Below are 21589 nucleotides of genomic sequence, written 5' to 3'. Positions count from 1 at the left end.
TCCATGTCCAACCCCACATCCACAAATCCATCTCTCTCTCTCTCTCTCTCTCTCTCTCTCTCTCTCTCTCTCTCTCTCTCTCTCTCTCTCTCTCTCTCTCTCTCTCTCTCTCTCTCTCTCTCTCTCTCTCTCTCTCTCTCTCTCTCTCTCTCTCTCTCTCTCTCTCTCTCTCTCTCTCTCTCTCTCTCTCTCTCTCTCTCTCTCTCTCTCTCTCTCTCTCTCTCTCTCTCTCTCTCTCTCTCTCTCTCTCTCTCTCTCTCTCTCTCTCTCTCTCTCTCTCTCTCTCTCTCTCTCTCTCTCTCTCTCTCTCTCTCTCTCTCTCTCTCTCTCTCTCTCTCTCTCTCTCTCTCTCTCTCTCTCTCTCTCTCTCTCTCTCTCTCTCTCTCTCTCTCTCTCCTCTCTTACATGGGGTCGAGGTATGCGCTGGGTTCATCCAGTAGTAGTATGCGGGCCTTGCTGAGGATGGAGCGGGCCAGACACATGAGCTGCTTGTGTCCGTTACTCAGGACGTAACCCCCGTCCTCCAGCTGGAAGTCCAGCTTGTCTGGGAACTGCTCTATCACTGACTTCAGACCCACCTGGAGGACACATAGAACAGGAAACATGGAGGATCCCAATCAATCAATCAAATAAACAATTAAATGTACTGACTCATTGAATGATATGTGGTATGTGTGTATCCCCTGTTGATAAAAAACAACACTACAAGGGACCTCCATAAGCAGGGCAAAACAGGTGACATTGAGTCAGTCTGATGTGGATTTCAGGTTAGTACTATGCGTTTGAAAAGTTCTACCACCTTCATTGTAAGGAGCCAAAACAAATACAGTATGTGCATTCGGTGATCTATGACGCAATTTATAGGGGAGCAACATCACATAACCTATGGTCACAGAGTCAAGAGAAGCAGTCTTGCATGTGTCTCCTGTTTCTCGTCTGGCTGTGCTAGCTATGCAACTACCCCTATGGTGTGGCTATGGTGGCACCGTCACTGCCCTGCTGCACACACATGTACAACGCAACACCTTACCATCAGCATAGCGTGTCAGAATGAGGTCACTACAGTATGGTAGGAAAGGTGTCAGTGTGACTCTCTGCAGTGTACAGACAGACTGACGGACAGACAGAAAGGTGAGGACAGTGATAGAGAGTAGATAAGTAAAGAGATAGAGGGGAGCGGTTGGGGTTGGGGTTGAGGCTAGAGTTAGGGTTGAACCGGGATGTGGACATAAGGTTAGGGTTGTGGTTGAGACTAGAGTTAGGGTTGTGGTTGAGGGTTAGGGTTGAACTGGGATGTGGACATGAAGCTAGGGTTAGGGTTAGAACAGAGACCAGTGTGACTGATGTGAACGTTGGGTCTCACCTCCTCAGCCACCCGCCACAGTTCCTCGTCACTGTGGCGAGCATATGGATCCAGGTTCATACGAAATGTTCCAGTCAGGATGAAGACTTTCTGTCAAGCAAATCAGTTTAGAGCAAACATTCACCACAGCCAAATACCATTGAACTTCTGAGCACCAAGTCTAGTTGTGGGGTGGTATTTACCTGTGGCACCACGCCGAAGGCTTTCCTCCAGGTCTGTAGGGTGACAGAGTTCCAGGAGACCCCATCAATGGAGATCTCTCCATCTGTAGAGGCCAGCCGCAGGAGGGCAGAGAGCAGGGTGCTCTTCCCTGAGCCTGTCCTCCCCAACACACCCACCTACACACAAAGCAATGAACATCCACACAGTTAAAACACCCTCCTACAGTACCGACACACAGCAAAACACTATTCAGATTATGTCCCCAAAATGTAGATCAAAATGTAGAAACAGATCTTGAGCCGGCATTTTCACCATGATAAACCAACAATGTGGAATGAGAGACTACTGTAGAATTAGTATTGGGGAGTAGTGAACTACATGTAGTTCAACCAGTAATTTAACTTGCAGTAGCTTGGTGGTAGTTAAACTAAATTCAAATTTTGGTAGTGTTTTCAGTAGTTAATAGCTTTTTTTGCATAGCTAACTACTGGAAATACACACAACTTTAAGATATAAGATATGGGTGAAGTAGGCCAGAATTTCCTTTCTTTTTCAGCATCAGATCTGCCTAATTCTCACTTGAAACATAGTTGTTGTGTTTTTAAAGGCTAGATGACACATTCTGTTTACATCTGACTCCAGATCTGTTCTTCCGATTGTTAGCCTATGAGGTTTCAGATATGTAACTTTAGTTAAGTCAACTATATTTTTCTTAAGGGTAGCTTTAGTGTTTCTTAATTTCTTTCAGTGAGAAGTAAATTGGTAACTTGGTAAATTATATTTTCAGAGTAGCTTCCACAACACCGTGTAGAACCACTCTCCCTCAGGCCAGAGCATCAGTGACAATTAGGCCATTAGCGGGAAGTTTTAGCTAATGGCTAGTGCGCTAGGCTAAAGTGCTAACACTAAGATAGTCTCCCTCAGGCCTCGTTACTAGGAGCTGTATCTCACCTAATTACCTCTCAAGACACACCACTGAGAGTCTGAGTCTCTCTAGCCTCCTAACAGACTGAGAGAGATTAATATACGGTATGCCCGCCTGAGAGCAGGACCGTCAGCCCTGCATCAGCCCCTCATCAGCCACACGCACGCACGCACGCACGCACACAAACACACACTCCCCTCCACCCAATGTAACCTACACTCTGTCCTCCTTCCACAGTGAAGGAGAGGTTCTGCAGGACGGAGCGTCCGGCCTCTGTGTATTTGACGGTCAGTCCTTGGACGTCCATGTGGCCCTGGTTGGGCCAGCAGTCTTGGGCGTGGGGGTTGTCGATCACCAGGTCTGTTCCTTTACCACCACCACCGCTGGGTCTGGGCTCCTCTTGAGGCAGGTCGATGAACTTGAAGACCCGGTCTACCGATCGCATCTGGGGGAATAGGGGATGGAGAGATGAGAGAGGTAGGAGGGAGTTGTGTGTTGTGCACGTCATGAGAGAATAACTAACAATCTGTAACTAACAATCTGTGTGAATGTTTCTGTCGGGCCGGGGAACATGGAACGTGTGTGTGTGTTTGTGTAGGGTGGGGGAGTGAGTGAGTAAGGTGTAAGTGAGGTCAATGAATAAATAAGTAAATGTGTGTTACCTACTATCCTGCTATGTGTGACGGTATGTTTGAGTAGTGAGCTCCCTTGCCCTGGTTAATGAGTTCTATTCTCACGCAGTAGTATCAGTCGGTCTTGCAATAACACTGAATGTTTCTTCTCTCTCTGTGAACACTAGGAGAACTACATGTCCTGCACTGTGATTAGCAGAATCACTGAGCCTGAACGCAGCTCATTTCAACAACAACACATATGCACGCACACACACACACTGGAGAACTGAATATATTCTTACCTAACAATAAATAAATAGTATCCCGCACATGCAAAGTCAAGGATATTCACATTTCATTGAGCATGTGCTTGTGTTACTGATGACTGACCACTGGTAATGTAGTATGCAAATACAAGTCTATCTACCGTGATACTAGTGATGATTAATCAAAACTGTGTGTGTGTGTGTGTGTGTGTGTGTGTGTGTGTGTGTGTGTGTGTGTGTGTGTGTGTGTGTGTGTGTGTGTGTGTGTGTACATACCAGTCCGTCCACAGTGATGCTGGTGATGACAGCCCATTGGAACGTCCCAAGGATGAGCATGGCTAAGGCCACAATGATGCCAATGTCCCCAGGCTTGTCCTCTGTGGAATACACACATTATCAATGGGCAGTCAGCAGTCACACACACACACACTTGCACGCACACACACACACACACACACATTAGCATTACGCAGTCAGCAGTATCACAAACAAAGTATCACGCACGCATGCAGTCACACACTGGTAATAGCACACTTCATTGCAACCTGATGTTATCCACACACAAACACACAGATATTAATGAAAGTGAATGATCTGTCAAATTACCTCTAAATTCACTCCCAACATAAACACTGTGGTCCATTGAGACATGTTCTATGTCACAACACTACGGGTGCATGCAAACATACTGGCATTTCATTCAAACCCTTCAGTTTAGTACATCGCCCATAAGGAGGCAACAACTTATGCAGGTCTGATGTAAATATGTGTACATGCGATGCAATCTGCATCTCCTAACAATGTGCCAAACGTATTTGTAAGCTGTCAAAATGGTGTGTGTGTGTGCGTGCGTGCATCTGTCTGTCTGTCCGTCCGTCCGTCTATCTGTCTGTGTGTGTCACTCACGGTTGGTTCCCACGGCGATGAAGGCTGCGGCGGAGAAGAAGAAGACGAAGATGATGTCACAGCGGAAGAGGAACCATCGCAGCGTGGAGAGGTAGTGGAACCAGATGGCCGTGTGGGTGTTCAGGGCCTTGTGGAACAACGTCTCAAAGTAGGACTGACGACCAAATGCACGGATAGTCCACAGGCCCTTCAGAGAGATGATGAGGTGGGAGAAGATAGGGCTACGGGCTGGGAGGAGGGAGAAGGACAGAATGAGAAAGAGAGATATAAAGAGAGTGAGTAGAAGAAGAAAAAAAGAGATCAAAGGGGGAGAGAGATAAAGAGGGGAGGAAAGTAGAGAGATAAAGAGGGGAGGCAAGTAGAGAGATAAAGAGGGGAGGCAAGTAGAGAGATAAAGAGGGGAGGCAAGTAGAGAGATAAAGAGGGGAGGCAAGTAGAGAGATAAAGAGGGGAGGCAAGTAGAGAGATAAAGAGGGGAGGCAAGTAGAGAGATAAAGAGGGGAGGCAAGTAGAGAGATAAAGAGGGGAGGCAAGTAGAGAGATAAAGAAGGGAGAGAGGCAGGAAGGGCGGAGAGAAGAGAAACAGAAGCATTAGTCAATCACTCACAGGAGGTCCGACATAACATCTACGTACTTCTTGACCAAAATGCATGGTTGATGTGGACTTGTTGATGGAATTTCAATTTACTTCCTGGCCCCAACCCTGACTTACAGTACGCCACGTAAGCTAGAAAACATCAGTTTGCTGTTTCAGAGGGGCGTGTTTATGTGAGGAGTCACAAAGAGTCAGAAGTGTACTATGCTGCAACAGTCTATGTGCCGGGGGGCTAGGGTCAGTCTGTTATATCTGGTGTCCAGTGTGAATTTAAGTATGCTCCCTCTAATTCTCTCTCTCCCTCTCTCCCTCCCCTCCTGGAGGACCTGAGCCCTAGGACCATGCCTCAGGACTACCTGGCCTGATGACTCCTGGCTGTCCCCAGTCCACCTGGTCGTGCTGCTGCTCCAGTTTCAACTGCGGCTATGGAACCTTGACCTGATCACCGGAAGTGCTACCTTGTCCCGGACCAGCTGTTTTCAACTCGCCCTCTCACTCTCTCTCTCTCTCTCCCTCTCTCTCTACCGCACCTGCTGTCTCGACCTCTGAATGCTCGGCTATGAAAAGCCAACTGACATTTACTCCTGAGGTGCTAACCTGTTGTACCCTCTACAACCACTGTGATTATTATTTGACCCTGCTGGTCATCTATGAACATTTGAACATCTTGAGGAACAATATAGCCTTAATGGCCATGTTCTCTTATAATCTCCACCCGGCACAGCCAGAAGAGGACTGGCCACCCCTCAGAGCCTGGTTCCTCTCTAGGTTTCATCCTTGGTTCCTGCCTTTCTAGGGAGTTTTTCCTAGCCACCGTGCTTCTTCATCTGCATTGCTTGATGTTTGGGGTTTTAGGCTGGGTTTCTGTATAGCACTTTGTGACATCTGCTGATGTAAAAAGGGCTTTATAAATACATGTAATTGATTTGATTGATACAGTGTCACAACAATAAAGAGCATACAGAATTTGTTCAGACCACCTTGTATAAAACCAAGGCTCTTGTTATGAGATTAACCTTGATGTTTCTCATTTACAGATGTAGGAAATGCAGATGAGCTTCATGATTTACATAATTCACTGAAAACACTGCTGATCTAAAAAGGGCTTTATAAATAAATATGATTGATTTGATTGATACAGTGTCACAACAATAAAGAGCATACAGAGAGTCTGGGTGTGTTTTGTCTGTAGGGGACAGGGAGAGTGTCTGGGTGTGTTTTGTCCGTAGGGTACAGGGAGAGAGTCTGTGTGTGTTTTGTCCTGTTGAGGACAGTGAGAGAGTCTGTGTGTTTTGTCCTGTTGGGGACAGTGTGTGTGATTGTGTGTTTTGTCCAGGAAGGAACAAAGAATGTGTGTGTTTTGTTCAGTCGTGTGTGTTTTGGGAAAGGAAAGGGAAAGGGGGATATCTAGTCAGTTGTACAACTGAATGCATTCAACTGAAATGTGTCTTCCGCATTTAACCTCTGAATCAGAGAGGTGTGTGGTGCCTTAATCGACGTCTGCATCATCGGCGCCCGGGAAAATGTTGTTGTAGGGGGTTAACGGTGTGTTTTGTCTAGTTGTCTAGTTGGAGACAGGGAGAGAGTTTTGTTATTTTGGGGACAGTGAGTCTGTGTGTGTTCAGTGAGGGACAGTGAGAGAGCGATGCCAGGATGGAGCCAGAGGAAAAAAATATTCACTTCGACCCCTTCGTGCTCTCTATGGCTGCGGGAAGGCCTTGTTGTTGCCATCAGCGACACACTCGGAATGACAGGATCAGGAGGAGTAATGTCGGAATGTCCCAAGTCCCGGCATGGACACACACACACTTCTCTCTCATCCAACAAGGTGGGAATGTATGGAACAAGTAAGTTAGGGGGAATGTATGGAATGTTTTCAGAATGTTGGGAATTGTTGTGGTGAGGGAGAACTCAAGCAAGAGATCCATTACTTATCTTATCCACTATCCAGTCACGTCAGATCAGTTGTCAGTCCAAGGAGAGAAGAAAGGAAGTATCCAATTGTTAAAGGGCCACCACTTTCCATCTAACTAAAGGACCCGAGGACAGATATAGCCGTCCGCCAATCATTTATTTTAAGTAAACACTCAGGGTTGTAGGATTTCAAATCTCATTGGACGAGAGCTGACCTCGCACTCTAACAAGTCCCACTTCCCCTTCAGAGGCCCTCTCTCCTCTGCGCATCCTCTCCGGCCTCCACCCTCTCCTCCCTCCATTCTCTTCTCCCTTCACCCTGTTGTTGTCCATCAGGTAAATGTTTTACCCTTGGTGCTGTGCCACTTGCCACCCCTGGTCTGCTGGCAGCACTGCCTTCCCACTGACAGACACGATAGACCAGTGGTAGTCTCATAGTCTGCTGTCCGCTGCTATAACTTCCTACAGTCGCTTTTCTCTCCAAAAGGTGATATCTCTTCTCTCCATTCGCTCTTTCTAATCCTCCGCTCCTGTTGTCACTCTCCTTTCTTTTATAACCCTTACTTTGTTCGCCTCCTTGCACAGTACAATGTAACTTCTGGAATAGTTCCAAAAGTATAAACTCTGCACATCTTTCTTGCCAGTCAAGATAAATCAAGCACACCTCCAGTATTTGAAAGTGCCCCATCCCCAGCCCCATTCAATCCCCCTCCCAGTCTCACCCTCAGCCTCCAGTTGTTTGAGCTGCTGTCCCGTACGCAGAAAGTACTTCCTCAGAACCACGAATATGACGGCCAATGGGATCGCAGCAATGAAGATGTATGGCTGCATGATGGACACAGTAAATATGGCACCCAGCACGATCAGACTTAACTAGAGGGAGAGAATATGAAAAAGACAGAGATAGATAGAGATTGAGACTGGGAGAGACTCTCTTTCAGAAAGACTGAGACTGGCAGAGCAGCCAGTCACCTACCTGGATGAGGTCAAACAGTGCAAGAGGAAGCATGTCGTCAATGGTGGCCATGTCTTTAGTGAACCTGTTCATGATCCGACCTACAGGGCAGAAAAGCACACACATGGAATTGACTGCTGCTGAAAGATGGAGGAATTGACTGCCGCTGGTGGTCGCACTGACTAACTGAATGGCTGACTGACTGACTGATGTATAGGCTGTGAGATTGCATAGACAACTGACTGATAAGTTAGCCATCAAAGTGTTCAGATACCGGTAGATGCAAGTACAGTATGTATCTCTAGCTGATACATAATCCTTGGTTAAGCCAGGGGTTTCAGCAACGTAGCTCACCAGTCTTCATGGTGTTGAGTACGGCCATGGGGGCCCTGAGCACAGCGGTCAGCATCTGTTCATGCAACCTCTTGGACACGGTTAGTAAAGTGTGGACCAATGGTAGGCCTCTGAAGAACCCCAGCGCCAAAACACTCTCTGACGTCGCCACGTAGATGTAGATTATGTAATAGGCGCTGGTTAGCGTGACGATGACTGGCTTACGGATGGCGGGTGACGAGGCGTTGGCGTGTTGTTGATCTACGTAGTTAGGCGCCGACGGGTTGGCCTCCTCTGTCTTGATCTTTCTGGCAGGGAGAGAAGAAAGCACAACAAACATTCGTATCTGAATGATGGTTTTTCCTACTCTAGGCCAGGTCCTGAGAGACCACAGTGGATGTTTTTTTTTTACTGGTCTTTTGTTTGAGTACTGTACTTTGTATTGGGCTGTTTATATGTTATCTGGCTGATCTTGGTGTCTTGTGGTGGATACTACTTGTTCACCATTGATTGTAGGCTGATCATCCTAGTGCCTTGTGATGAATATTACAGTACACGTAAAAAACAAACAACAACTTACTCTGTGATAAGAAATATCCCCAGGACAGAGCCAGCAACCTACAACACACAATAAACACAGTTAGACTGAGGGTGGCACCATGCATTGTAATTATATTGTCAATAGGCAATATAATTATGCAATTATGATCCAACAGGGACGCTGTAGTCTCGCGCTACCAGACGTCACTCTGTATTCTCGCTCAAGAATTCCAGAAAGGCTAGAGTTGAGGTTAGGATTCTTTAATACAGTGTTGTGATGGGTTAATATAGAATATATCCTGTAATACAGTGTTGTTATCATTTAAGGCCAGGCACAACACTCTAATAGGTTACTTTTCTTCCCCTTAATCATATTACAACTTTTACCAGTTGAATGTGGACACAAATATAATACTTTTTAGTATTACAATTTTCCAGAAATGTTTTATTAAAATAAGCAAATTGTGTGATATCTCATTAAATATGCGCCTATCTGCATATCACGCAAATCCATTTTTCGGTACACTGGATCAAGTCAGTCTAAATATTTTGGTTTCATTTTGTTAAAACATTCCAGGACCGGACTTATATAGGGATGTAGCTCAGTTGATAGAGGGATGTAGCTCAGTTGATAGAGCATGGCGTTTGCAACGCCAGGGTTGTGGGTTCAATTCCCACGGGGGGCCAGTATTAAAAAAAAAATGTATTCACTAACTGTAAGTCGCTCTGGATAAGAGCGTCTGCTAAATGATGTAAATGTAAAATACAAAAAAAAGGTACGTAAAATGCATTTTTGTTGTAGTACATGTAAGAATGAACTTCATAGCCATTGAATATTGCTGTGCATTATAGTGAAATAATGCAGACTCTAGAATGCCCTTCAAGCTAATCAGAAACGATTATTCAACAATGGTGTGATATAATATAATATATATATATATATATATATATATAATATATATGCAGTATATACAGTATATAGTTCCGCTCCATTGCACATTATCCATTGTAAATTGTTTATTCATCCGTACCATGCATAAAAGGTGATTCTGATTTCCTCTAATACAGTATTGTTATTGTTTAATATAGTATTACTACAGTATCTCCAAGACAGGGATTATCTAATGTTCTCATTTAATACAGTTTCTTTACCTCTACAGCGAAGACGAGGAAGATGAAGATGAGGACGTAGACGAGGTTCCGGTTGGTGAAGATGTAACGCAGGTAGGTATTCCACGACGTCGTCTCAAACACGTTCTCACGCTCGTCTGCAAAGCATTGCTGCAAACAGACAAAGGATATATGTCAAATGAAATACTCAAACCTAGCTGTTCTTTGTGTTTTGTCTTCAAATGTTTCTATTCAAACGTTGTTTTGGAAAAGGTGGTTCAAACATTGGTGCACTTTCTATGATGTCCCCTGGGCTATTCCTTGACCCTAACCCTAACCCTTACCCTAACCTCCATGTGCTCATAAAGACCAGCAGTTACAGAGGAAAACATCCAACCTGCCTTGAACCCAACCAGCTCCCTTCACTGAACCTACCTCCATGTCCTGCTCGTCCACATCCTCGCTGATGTCATAGATAATATCTGTGGACAGGCGTCGTGCGTAGATGTCCAGCTCAGAGGCCAGCTCGCACTGTGGCGTGATGGACAGCTTCTTCCTGAAGGACGTCTGAAGCTGCTCCCTCCTGCCCTGTCCCTGGGCGTTGGTGATGAACTGCAGCACAGACTGGCGGCGCTGCCCGCTCAGGTGCTGCAGGCCGTGGTGGTACAGGTTCCCCCGCGGCAGCGACTCTTCAACCTATAATATATAATAATATAATATATGCCATTTAGCAGATGCTTATTAGCAGACGCACCTCATTTAGCAGATGCACCTGCAATCAAATCAATGGATTTGTCATATGCACAGGATACAGCATAGTACTGTGCACAGTGCAATGAAATGCTTACTTGAAATACAAGCTCTCCTCTCAAACAGCTATAAAAATATCCAATGAACAATAAGTAGAAAAACAGCACAATAAGAATACTTTGAGCCGGTTTCCCAGACACAGATCAAGCCTAGTCCCGGACTAAAAATTATTCCCAATGGAGATTCTCCATTGAAAGCATTTGTTTGTCCAGGACTAGGCTTAATCTGTGTGCGGGAAGCCTCCCCTCAGTCAATGAAAATAAGTAGAGAAGCAGCCTCACCTGATCGTCCTCGGGCACCACTGAGAACTTCCTCTCTGACAGCTCCCGCACGGCATCCTCGATAGTGGTGGACCCGGGTGGAGGAGCCTGGGCTTTCTGGGGCCCCGTACCGATGAAGGAGAATTTACGGGCCGGCGCTAACGGATTCAGGATAATTGACTGTTTACGTTGTTCTGCTGCTGTGAGACCGTCACCCCCGGCGATGGTGATGGCTTGAGGGCCATTGTTGGTACAGGTGATCGGTGGCGGGGGCTGGCGGAAGGACTGGCGGATGGGCTCGGGGCCACGGGAGATGGCAGATTCGTCGATGGAGACGCGTCGTAGGGTCTCGGTGAGGATGGAGCTGCGGCGTTCGGCGTTGATGTTGTCGTAGGCCTCCAGGCCCAGGAGCAGGGAGCTGAAGTCTGGTCTCTGGGCCTGCAGCTCGGAGAATGAGCCGTAGAAGTAACACACTCCGTTGTGAAGCAGAAGGATCTTGTCCGCTCTCTTCAGGTGCTCCAGCTTACTAGTGACCACGATACGAGTCTTGGAGGACATCAGTTTACACAGACACCTGGCAGGAGAAAATACATGTATCCTTTGTTTAGTTTGATCAAACTTGACTTTAGGCCTTTGAAAAATAAATAGAAAGAGATTATATGTTTCACATTTTTGTTCAATCATGTGCTTGCCCTCATTTCTGGGTGGGAAGACGCTGATAACACAAACGTCAGAAATTAGATCAAAGATCATGAATGTCAGAGAGAAAGTTACATTTCCATGAAAAGCCCTTTGATCGACCAAAAGACTTCTGGGAACACTTCACCACCTAACTCAAGTTCTCACTATGTCAAACACAACAAGAAAGATACAACCTTGACCTTAACCTTCTCTCCTCTCCTTAACCATTCACCCAGCCCATTCCACCCAGCCCAACCCTCCCCCATCCGCCAGGCCCGGCCAATATGAAAGCTTCAGTGTTGAGCCACAGACAGACCTCTCAAAGATCTCTTTCTCAGTCACAATGTCCAGGTGGGTAAAAGGTGAATCCAATAGGTAGAGGTCGGCGTCTTTATACACAGCTCTGTAATAGCACACACAAATACACAGAGAAACACACACATGCACGCACACACACAAACGGATAAATGGAAGTAAGTAATAAATCAAATAGGCTTTTAAATGAGGAAGTTAAGTCCCTGTGGGATTCAATTCAGTTTAAGTGATACATTTACTATGACAATATAGCGAAACCGACAATGATGCCCTTTGTTAAGTGGGAGCAAATGGACACCCAGTACAATAAAACCAATAAATAATGAATATGTCGGAATGTTGGAATATACATCAAGATTGAATGTGTACTAATAAAGTTAGTTTGAGTCTGCAGAAGTACCAGAAATAAAACACATTAAATCATAGAACACGACAGTTGCAAGAGCTGAACTAACTCAAATATATTGATTCTGTAGTAATCATCTTTTTCATAGGGCATTATGACCAATCAGGATGCACTATTCATGCATACACTGTCCCATAACAGCAGTCTCGTGGGCAAAACAACACAAGATGCATTCTTCCTTCAAGAGTATCATGTCACATTCCATTGACATTGACATTTTAGAAGGTAAGTATAGGAACACATTTAACAAGCCATAACACGAGTAATGACTTCAAAAAAATAAACCACAGTGCTCTGGCAAGTAGGTCACATATCTTCGGTGTTGAATGAGTGTTGCCACAGGTCATACGGGCCGGCGCAAACGGAGAGACAGGTGTGTTTGTGTGTGTGTGTACAGGTACGTACCTGGCCAGGCCTATCCTCGCCCTCTGACCTCCACTAAGGGTCACCCCTCCCTCCATAAGGGGCGTCATGTCTTTCTCCGGCAGCAGGGCCAGATCCTGAGGGGAGAGCAGGGGAGGTTTTGATTCATGTTTGAAACATAGACACACACCCACACACAAATACATGAAAGGTAGGGGAGCAGCACTACTAAATGTGTCAGGGAAAACAAAGAGAAAAGTTCAGTGTTAGTAGACATAACAGACTGAAATGGCAACTGCAAAAATAAAAACAAATGGTTTGTTTACATCTATTACTCCTGAAAGAAGGTTGATAAGAAACTGGGCACAGACTCAGTTCAACGTCACCTAGTTTTTCTGTCAAGTATTTAAATGTGAAATAAAATAATCTGAGGCCTGGTAAAAAAATGGTCTAAAGTACTGTAGGTGACAGTAACACAACTGAGTTTTGCAAATCCAATTCCTTTTTCATATTGGTATACAGCTACAAAGCAATCAAATCACATATATATATTCTTATTTTTTTAGCAGACGCTCTTATCCAGAGCGACTTACAGTTAGTGAGTGCATACATTATTTTAATTTTTTTCATATTGGTCCCCCGTGGGAAACGAACCCAAAACCCTGGCGTTGCAAACGCCATGCTCTACCAACTGAGCTACACGGGACTATATACTTAAAACATTTTTTTTTTAATGTATTTACGGCAGAAAGGTTGGATTTCAAAAGTCTAATTCCACCACATCAAACATACCTAAAAAGACACACTGAAACATGAAAGGAGTATGAAAAACATCACAAATGCCCACTAAAAAACTACTTATCATTTAGAAAATAGCCTATGTGGTCAGAAACATGCACTCTACTGTCAAAATGTACTGCAAAGTTTTTTTGATAAAACATAGTTTTTGAGACTTGTGGTCGTGACTGAGTCACAACGTAAAAGGTTGGGTTTGTTTCAATCCTGCCCACATGCCGTCAGCACACAAGTAATCAACAATTTGGAGTGCAGCTGCACGCGACCCGATCATAATGCCTGTGGTAAATTTGGATTGTCTATGGGGCTAGTTAGGGACCATCGGTAAATAACACAATGTACATGGGACACAATGTTAAAATTTCAATAACTCAAAATTTCAATGACTTAAAAACCTCAAACAAACTATAAATTGTAGAAATTCATATACAAATATTGAAAACATTTAAGGAGAAAACCAAAAGTTGTGAACATGAAAATATTGTCTCATTTACATTGTGTAATAAATTATTCATGGCCCCTAACTAGCCCCGGAGATAGGCTATCCAAAGTCAAACCACGGTCGCACACCAGCCGGCTGAAGCTAATTGGCTAAATAATTTGGCTAACTCAAACACAAACGTCTGAAACACGTAAACCAACATGTGAAAGAATGAATTTAGTCATACATAAATCCTCCTACCTTCCGCTATCCAAAAGGAAGGCATTGGGAATTAAGTTAAGAGGCTGTTTAACAGGTCGTAAAACACAGCAAGTGGAGAAAAGGCACATTGTGTGTCACACACTGAAAAAAGTCACTGTGTGGCTAGCGCTACAAGCTAACTATTCTCTCACCGTAAGACTTGGTTCTGGGTGCCGAGATTACAAGCTAACGAACTGTTAACATGTAAAATGATTGGGGTTTACAAGAAACAGCCCACCCATGATAATTATCTGGTCCTAGGAGAGGCAAAAAGGGACTGGAGCATGATCACAAGCCCACTAAACACAGTCTGATTCGTCAGATGTCTCTCACAGGTGTCTCTTTTTTCTCTCCGTCTCAGACCACGTATTCCAGATTGCTTTTGTCATATTCTCTTTGAGAGGTGGAATATTCATGACTCCTCTGAAGTCACTCAGTTGTTGAGAGTTTGGAAAAAGGTAAACATTACACAGTTACATAAGAGTGAAAGGTCAGGTCAAAAGGTGCTCATTGTGAGGTGTCAAAGGGTTAAAATAGGTGCATACAGTAGTGTTTGCTTCAAAACAAGCAATAACACACGTAGGCCTATCACCTATAGTTGCAATGGCATATCAAAGGAGCTGTTCCATAATGCCTTTTGTAACAGTCTTTTTCAATGTAGCTGTTTAGTTAGCACTTATTGGGGGGTGGGCTGGCACAGATTTCAAACAGTGCCTCAAGAGGCCTCAGGTAACACACCATCCAAATGATCTGTGCCAAATAATCAATACCACAGGGCATGAGCGGTGCCAGTGTGCCACTAATAATTTTCACGCCTTCTCAGTGGTCTAAATGTAAAACCAATAAATGCTACTGTATAGAGTTTTCTGGTCAGGTCACGTAGTCAGGAAAAACTGACCCTAAGTATATAGAGATACACAGAAACACAGATTGACAATGAATGCTCTAGTCTTGTCTAGTCTACATCAATGCTTGTGACTGAGCAAGCTGATATTCCGTCCCAATGATATAATGTGGGGTGTCCATGGCAACGGGAGTGTCAGGAACAGTAATCCAGTGACACGGCCCCCCTGCTGAGGCAGCGGGGCTCCACACAGGGACGGAAGGGTGTGTGTGTGTATATGTGTAAACTGGTAAAATATGACATCTCAACTCCTCACAAAGGCTCCTGGGTAGACAGCCAGGTAGAACATATGAGTCAAGGGAGGAGAAGAGAATGGGGTTAGGAATGAGAGATTAGCAAGAGAACAGGGGGAGATAGAGAGAGTAGAAGAAAAAACATCAGGTAAAAAGAGGGGAGAAAATTTGAAAAAATTCACATGGACGGTCGGAAATAAAGCAAAGACAAAGGAATGCAAAATAAGTAAAGAAACATCCGACACAACTACATCAAATACCATACCTGAGACCAAAATAATTCTAACCAAGCTAACAGACAACACACAATATAAAAGAGCGACAACATATTTCACTCCACCGTACCTCCTCCAGCTGACAGGCCTTAATGACAGAGGTGTAGCGGAATTTGTCGTAGGTCAGGCCAAACAGGATGTTGTCACGAATGGTTCCAGGCATGATCCAGGCAGTCTGGGGGGAGAAGGAGATCCGCCCACTGTGTCTGATCTTCCCCTCCGATGGGACCAGCTCCCCCAGGATCATCATCAGCAGGGAACTCTGGGGGGGCGTTGAGCACAATAAATGTGAGGGGGTAAAATCGTGTGTGCAGGAGTTCTTTTTTTTTCATCTACAATGTTGATTTTTGGGGGAGTAATTCCCAGCACCACAAAGGAGATAAGCTTGGTAGTGTGTGTTAATCCTGTTATAAAGGGAAGAAATGTCAGAACACCTCTGAACACTATGGAGTACAAATATGCAGAGAGGGGAGAGATACAGTATATGTGCATCCTTAATCTACAGTAAGAGTGTGCAAAGCTGCCATCAAGGCAAATGGTGGCTATTTGAAGGATCTCAAATATAAAATGTATTTTGATTTGTTTAACACTTTTTTGGTTACTACATGATTCCATATGTGTTATTTCATAGTTCTGATGTCTTCACTATTGTTCTACAATGTAGAAAATAGTAAAAATAAAGAAAAACCCTGGAATGAGTAGGTGTGTCCAAACTTTTGACTGGTAGTGTATGTACAAAATTATGCCCTGGAGAGAGAGGAATAATAATGTATTCTATTATATGCTATTCCCTTCAGCTCACCAGGGAAGGGGTGGCGTGTAACTGTTTGAATGTAGAGAGGCAGACACTCATCTCCAAACCTCGGACTGACTGCACTTTATACCACCAGTAGAGGTGAAATTGAGGCATTGACACAAAGTGAGATATTGATAATATTAAGTCCCTCACTTTGTCTCAATATGTAATATATCTCAATCACAGGAGGTTAGTGGCACCTTAATTGGGGAGGCTGGAGCGGAATCAGTGGAATGGTATCCAATACATCAAAAAAATGGTTTCCATGTGTTTGATGCCTTTCCGTTTGATGCCTTTCCATTTGCTCCGTTCCAGCCATTATTATGAGCCGTCCTCCCCTCAGCAGCCTCCACTGATCTCAATATACAGGAGGCTGCTGAGGGGAGGACGGCTCATAATAATGCCCGGAAAGGAGAATCATGTGTTTGATGTACACTATATATACAGAAGTATGTGGACACCCCTTCAAATTAGTGGATTCAGCTATTCCAGCCACACCTGTTGCTGACAGGTGTATAAAATCGAGCACACAGCCATGCAATCTCCATAGACAAACATTGGCAGTAGAATGGCCTTACTGAAGAGCTCAGTGACTTTCAACGTGGCACCGTCATAGGATGCCACCTTTCCAACAACTCAGTTCATAAAATTTCTGCCCTGCTAGAGCTGCCCCGGTCAAATAAAAGGGCTGTTATTGTGAAGTGGAAACGTCTAGGAGCAACAACGGCTCAATCACGAAGTGGTAGGCCACACAAGCTCACAGAATGGGACCGCTGTGTGCTGAAGCGCATAGCGAGTAAAAATCGTCTGTCCTCGGTTGCAACACCCACTACCGAGTCCAAACCTGCCTCTGGAAGCACAAGAACTGTTCGTCGGGAGCGTCATGAAATAGGTTTCCATGGTCGAGCAGCCACACACAAGCCTAAGATCACCATGCGCAATGCCAAGCGTCTGCTAAGCTCGCCTCCATTGGACTCTGGAGCAGTGGAAACGCATTCTCTGTAGTGATGAATCCCGCTTCACCATCTGGCAGTCCAACGGACAAACCTGGGTTTGGTGGATGCCAGGAGAACGCTACCTGCCCGAATGCATAGTGCCAACTGTAAAGTTTGGTGGAGGAGGAATAATAGTCTGTGGCTGTTTTTTATGGTTCGGAGTAGGCCCCATAGTTCAAGTGAAGGGAAATCTTAACGCTACAGTGTGCTTCCAACTTTGTGGCAACAGTGCTTCCATATATGTGCAACAGTTTGGGGAAGGCCCTTTCATGTTTCAGCATGACAATGTCCCCATGCACAAAGCGAGGTCCATACAGAAATGGTTTGTCGAGATTGGTGTGGATGAACTTGAATGCACAGAGCCCTGACCTCAACCCCATCTAACACTTTTGGGATGAATTGGAACGCCGACTGCGAGCCAGGCCTAATCGCCCAACGTCAGTGCCTGACCTCACTAATGCTCTTGTGGCTGAATGGAAGTACTCTGCTCTCATCCTTCTAGACCTATCTGCTGCCTTTGATACTGTGAACCATCAGATCCTCCTCTCCACCCTCTCCGAGTTGGGCATCTCCGGCGCGACTCACTCTTGGATTGCGTCCTACCTCACAGGTCGCTCCTAACAGGTGGGGTGGCGAGAATCTGTAACCGCACCACGTGCTCTCACTACTGGTGTCCCCCAGGGCTCAGTTCTAGGCCCTCTCCTATTCTCTCTATACACCAAGTCATTTGGCTCTGTCATATCCTCACATGGTCTCTCCTATCATTGCTACGCAGACGACACACAATTAATCTTCTCCTTTCCCCCTTCTGATAACCAGGTGGCGAATCGCATCTCTGCATGTCTGGCAGACATATCAGTGTGGATGACGGATCACCACCTCAAGCTGAACCTCGGCAAGACGGAGCTGCTCTTCCTCCCGGGGAAGGACTGCCCGCTCCATGATCTCGCCATCACGGTTGACAACTCCGTTGTGTCCTCCCCCCAGAGTGCAAAGAACCTTGGTGTGACCCTGGACAACACCCTGTCGTTCTCCGCTAACATCAAAGCGGTGACCCGATCCTGTAGGTTCATGCTCTACAACATTCACAGAGTATGACCCTACCTTACACAGGAAGCGGCACAGGTCCTAATCCAGGCACTTGTCATCTCCCGTCTGGACTACTGCAACTCACTGTTGGCTGGGCTCCCTGCCTGTGCCATTAAACCCCTACAACTCATCCAGAACGCTGCAGACCGTCTGGTGTTCAACCTTCCCAAGTTCTCTCAATTCACCCCGCTCCTCCGCACACTCCACTGGCTTCCAGTTGAAGCCTGCATCTGCTACAAGACCATGGTGCTTGCCTACAGAGCTGTGAGAGGAACGGCACCTCCGTACCTTCAGGCTCTGATCAGTCCCTACACCCAAACGAGGGCATTGCGTTCATCCACCTCTGGCCTGCTGGCCCCCCTACCTCTGCGGAAGCACAGTCCCCGCTCAGCCCAGTCAAAACTGGTGCCACCAACCTCCTGTGTCTCAATAATATTATTAAGACACAATATGACCCATTGAGACATGAGGAGCCCACACCCCACACTCCGTCCACCCCAGTGATTGTTCCCAGACAGTGAGTGGTCCAATACCTTTCCTGAGCCTGTGGATCCTTAGTAAAGTGAGACATATTGAAAAACATTATGACATTGCGAGATATGAGAATCACACTTCAGCTACATTACATCAAAGTGCACACTCTGTTGTGACGTTCTACCTGCTACACAGAAACCAACCCAAATCAACTTTTTTATCATTTTATCATTGAACCTCTGCGATTCTTGAGCTTGGACACTGCCATTAGACGCGACGCAACTCAAGCAGTATAGCACCTTTCATCAATTTAAAAGGAAGCATTCCCTCAATGGCAAAGCCGGACGCCCGGTGGCTGTAGTGTAGCAGGGCCGTTACAGGGACTGCAGTTGGCACATTTACAGAAATGTTGATTCATGTACATTGTTCCTGTCTAATCAAATAAACAAAGGCCCAGACCTCGTCCGTCCACCCCAGTGTTCCCAGACAGTGAGTGGTAGCGGTACCTTTCCAGAGCCGGTGGATCCAGCCACGGCCAGCATCTTGCCCTTCTCTAGGTACAGGCTGATGTTCTTGAGGACGGGTGTGACATACAGGTTAGTGAAGAACAGCCCTGCGTCACCGTTAGGGTGGCCGTTAGCCTTGTTCTCCTTCTTGATCTTCTCAAAGAGCTCCCCGATACCCTGGAGAGGGGGAAGAGAGTAGGGTGCGAAAGAGAGAAGGGGGAGTGAGAGAGAGGGTGAGAAAGAGCTTTATATTACATTGAATTTTCTCTCATACAATATGACTAGACCAGCTTGTCTGAAAGAGTGAGCTCACGTGCGCACAGCTCTGGTTGTATTAGGAATACTAATTGGGCATAAAGGGGAAAACAGATTGGTGAGAAAATGCTATGATGAAGGCTTTATGCTGAAATGCGTCAGCTATCCGGCCGAGAAATTCTTTGAAGTTTCTGGGAATCACTGAGAAATAGGAGAAGCTTGAGTGAAAAAGTTTGGGAACCCCTGCTGTAGGAGAGAAAAGGGTAACCTCTGTTGAGTCACTGGTTGGTTTATTTAATCATTCACCTGGGTGACGTTTTATGGGGTAGTGCTTTTCCCAGCATAGAGATGTGTTGGGTTTGGTATAGTTTAACACCATCTATGTCACGATCGTCTAAGGAGGGAGAGGACCAAGGCGCAGCGTTGAAAGCAAACATATTTATTTTATCAAGATCACACGATCAAAACAACGAAACGTGACGTCCTTGGTTACAAAAACAAACCAACACGGAACAAAAACCCACAAACACAAGGTGAAGACACACAGTTTAAATATGGCTCCCAATCAGAGATAACGAGCCGACAGCTGACACTCGTTACCTCCGATTGGGAGTCACTCAATACAAACATAGACATCGACAACCTAGACACCCAACATAGAACATGAACACATAGAATGCACACACCCTGGCTCAACATAATGAGTCCCAGAACCAGGGTGTGACAGTACCCCCCCCTAAAGGCGCGGACTGCGACCGCGCCTCAAAAACCCCAAACAGGGGAGGGCTGGGCGGGCATACCTCCTCGGTGGCGGTTCTGGCTCCGGCCTTGACCACCACCCTACAATACACCCCCCAATGCGCCCCTGGTCCAGTCTGTCGACTCGCACCCCTGGCCTGGTGCGTGGAGGAGGAACGGGCCTTACCAGGCTGACGACACGCGCCCCTGGCTTGGTGCGTGGAACAGGAATGGACCGGAATGGGCTGGCGACGCGCACCACAGACCTGGTGCGGAGAGCAGGAACGAGCCGGACAGGGCTGACGACGCACCCCGTAGGCTTGGTGCGTGGAGGAGGAACGGGCCTTACCAGGCTGACTTCTCGCACCCCTGGCTTAGTGCGAGTGGCAGGAACAGGCCGGACCGGGCTGGCGACGCGCACCGTAGGTTTGGTGCGAGTGGCAGGAACAGGCCGGGTCGGGCTGGCGACGCGCACCGTAGGTTTGGTGCGAGTGGCAGGAACAGGCCGGGTCTGGCTGGCGACGCACACCGTAGACTTGGTGCGGGTGGCAGGAACAGGCCGGACCGGGCTGGCGACGCGCACCGTAGGTTTGGTGCGAGTGGCAGGAACAGGCCGGGTCGGGCTGGCGACGCGCACCGTAGACTTGGTGCGGGTGGCAGGAACAGGCCGGACCGGGCTGGCGACGCGCACCGTAGGTTTGGTGCGAGTGGCAGGAACAGGCCGGGTCGGGCTGGCGACGCGCACCGTAGACTTGGTGCGGGTGGCAGGAACAGGCAGGACCGGGCTGGCGACGCGCACCGTAGGTTTAGTGCGTGGAGCAGGAACAGGCCGGGCTGGGCTGGCGACGCACACCGTAGGTTCTGTGCGTGGAGCAGGAACAGGCCGGGCTGGGCTGGCGACGCACACCGTAGGCTTGATGCGAGAAGCAGGAACAGGCCGGGCTGGGCTGGCGACGTACACCGTAGGCTTAGTACGTGGAGCAGGAACCGGCCGGGCTGGACTGGCGACGCACACCGTGGGCTTGATGCGAGAAGCAGGAACAGGCCGGGCTGGGCTGGCGACGCACACCCCTGGCTTGATGCGTGGAGGAGGAACGGGCCGGACCGGGCTGACGAAGCGCACCCCTGACTTGGTGCGGGGAGCAGGACTGAGCCGGACCGGGCTGACGACGCGCACCACTGACCTGGTGCGGGGAGCTTGGATGGGCCGGACTGGGCTGGCGACGCGCACCACAGACTTGGTGCGGAGAGCAGGAACGGGCCGGACAGGGCTGACGAAACGCACCATAGACTTGGTGCGGAGAGCAGGCACGGGCCGGACAGGGCTGG

General features: G+C 46.9%; 1 protein-coding gene across 1 annotated transcript in view; it reads right to left on the bottom strand.

Moving 5' to 3' along the window:
- The window catches only part of LOC311137102 (cystic fibrosis transmembrane conductance regulator-like), a gene marked incomplete at its 5' end in the record, with an annotated part of 44645 nt that overhangs the window by 2926 nt on the left and 20130 nt on the right, over positions 1 to 21589 (bottom strand). The window contains 17 exons of the mRNA XM_084171435.1: positions 406 to 578; positions 1364 to 1453; positions 1546 to 1701; positions 2668 to 2895; positions 3607 to 3707; positions 4237 to 4464; positions 7468 to 7618; positions 7722 to 7801; positions 8055 to 8341; positions 8614 to 8651; positions 9726 to 9854; positions 10119 to 10379; positions 10775 to 11327; positions 11751 to 11837; positions 12561 to 12655; positions 15478 to 15669; positions 19268 to 19444. Of these exons, the coding sequence (XP_084027561.1) occupies positions 406 to 578; positions 1364 to 1453; positions 1546 to 1701; positions 2668 to 2895; positions 3607 to 3707; positions 4237 to 4464; positions 7468 to 7618; positions 7722 to 7801; positions 8055 to 8341; positions 8614 to 8651; positions 9726 to 9854; positions 10119 to 10379; positions 10775 to 11327; positions 11751 to 11837; positions 12561 to 12655; positions 15478 to 15669; positions 19268 to 19444 (3026 nt within the window). The remainder of the gene's footprint in view (positions 1 to 405; positions 579 to 1363; positions 1454 to 1545; positions 1702 to 2667; positions 2896 to 3606; positions 3708 to 4236; positions 4465 to 7467; positions 7619 to 7721; positions 7802 to 8054; positions 8342 to 8613; positions 8652 to 9725; positions 9855 to 10118; positions 10380 to 10774; positions 11328 to 11750; positions 11838 to 12560; positions 12656 to 15477; positions 15670 to 19267; positions 19445 to 21589) is intronic.

This window comes from Coregonus lavaretus (genome assembly GCF_964263955.1).
Source record: "Coregonus lavaretus genome assembly, chromosome: 11".
Classification (NCBI taxonomy): domain Eukaryota; kingdom Metazoa; phylum Chordata; class Actinopteri; order Salmoniformes; family Salmonidae; genus Coregonus; species Coregonus lavaretus.
The sequence above is the reverse complement of the archived record's forward strand: the minus strand, read 5'-3'. Positions and strand labels throughout refer to the sequence as shown.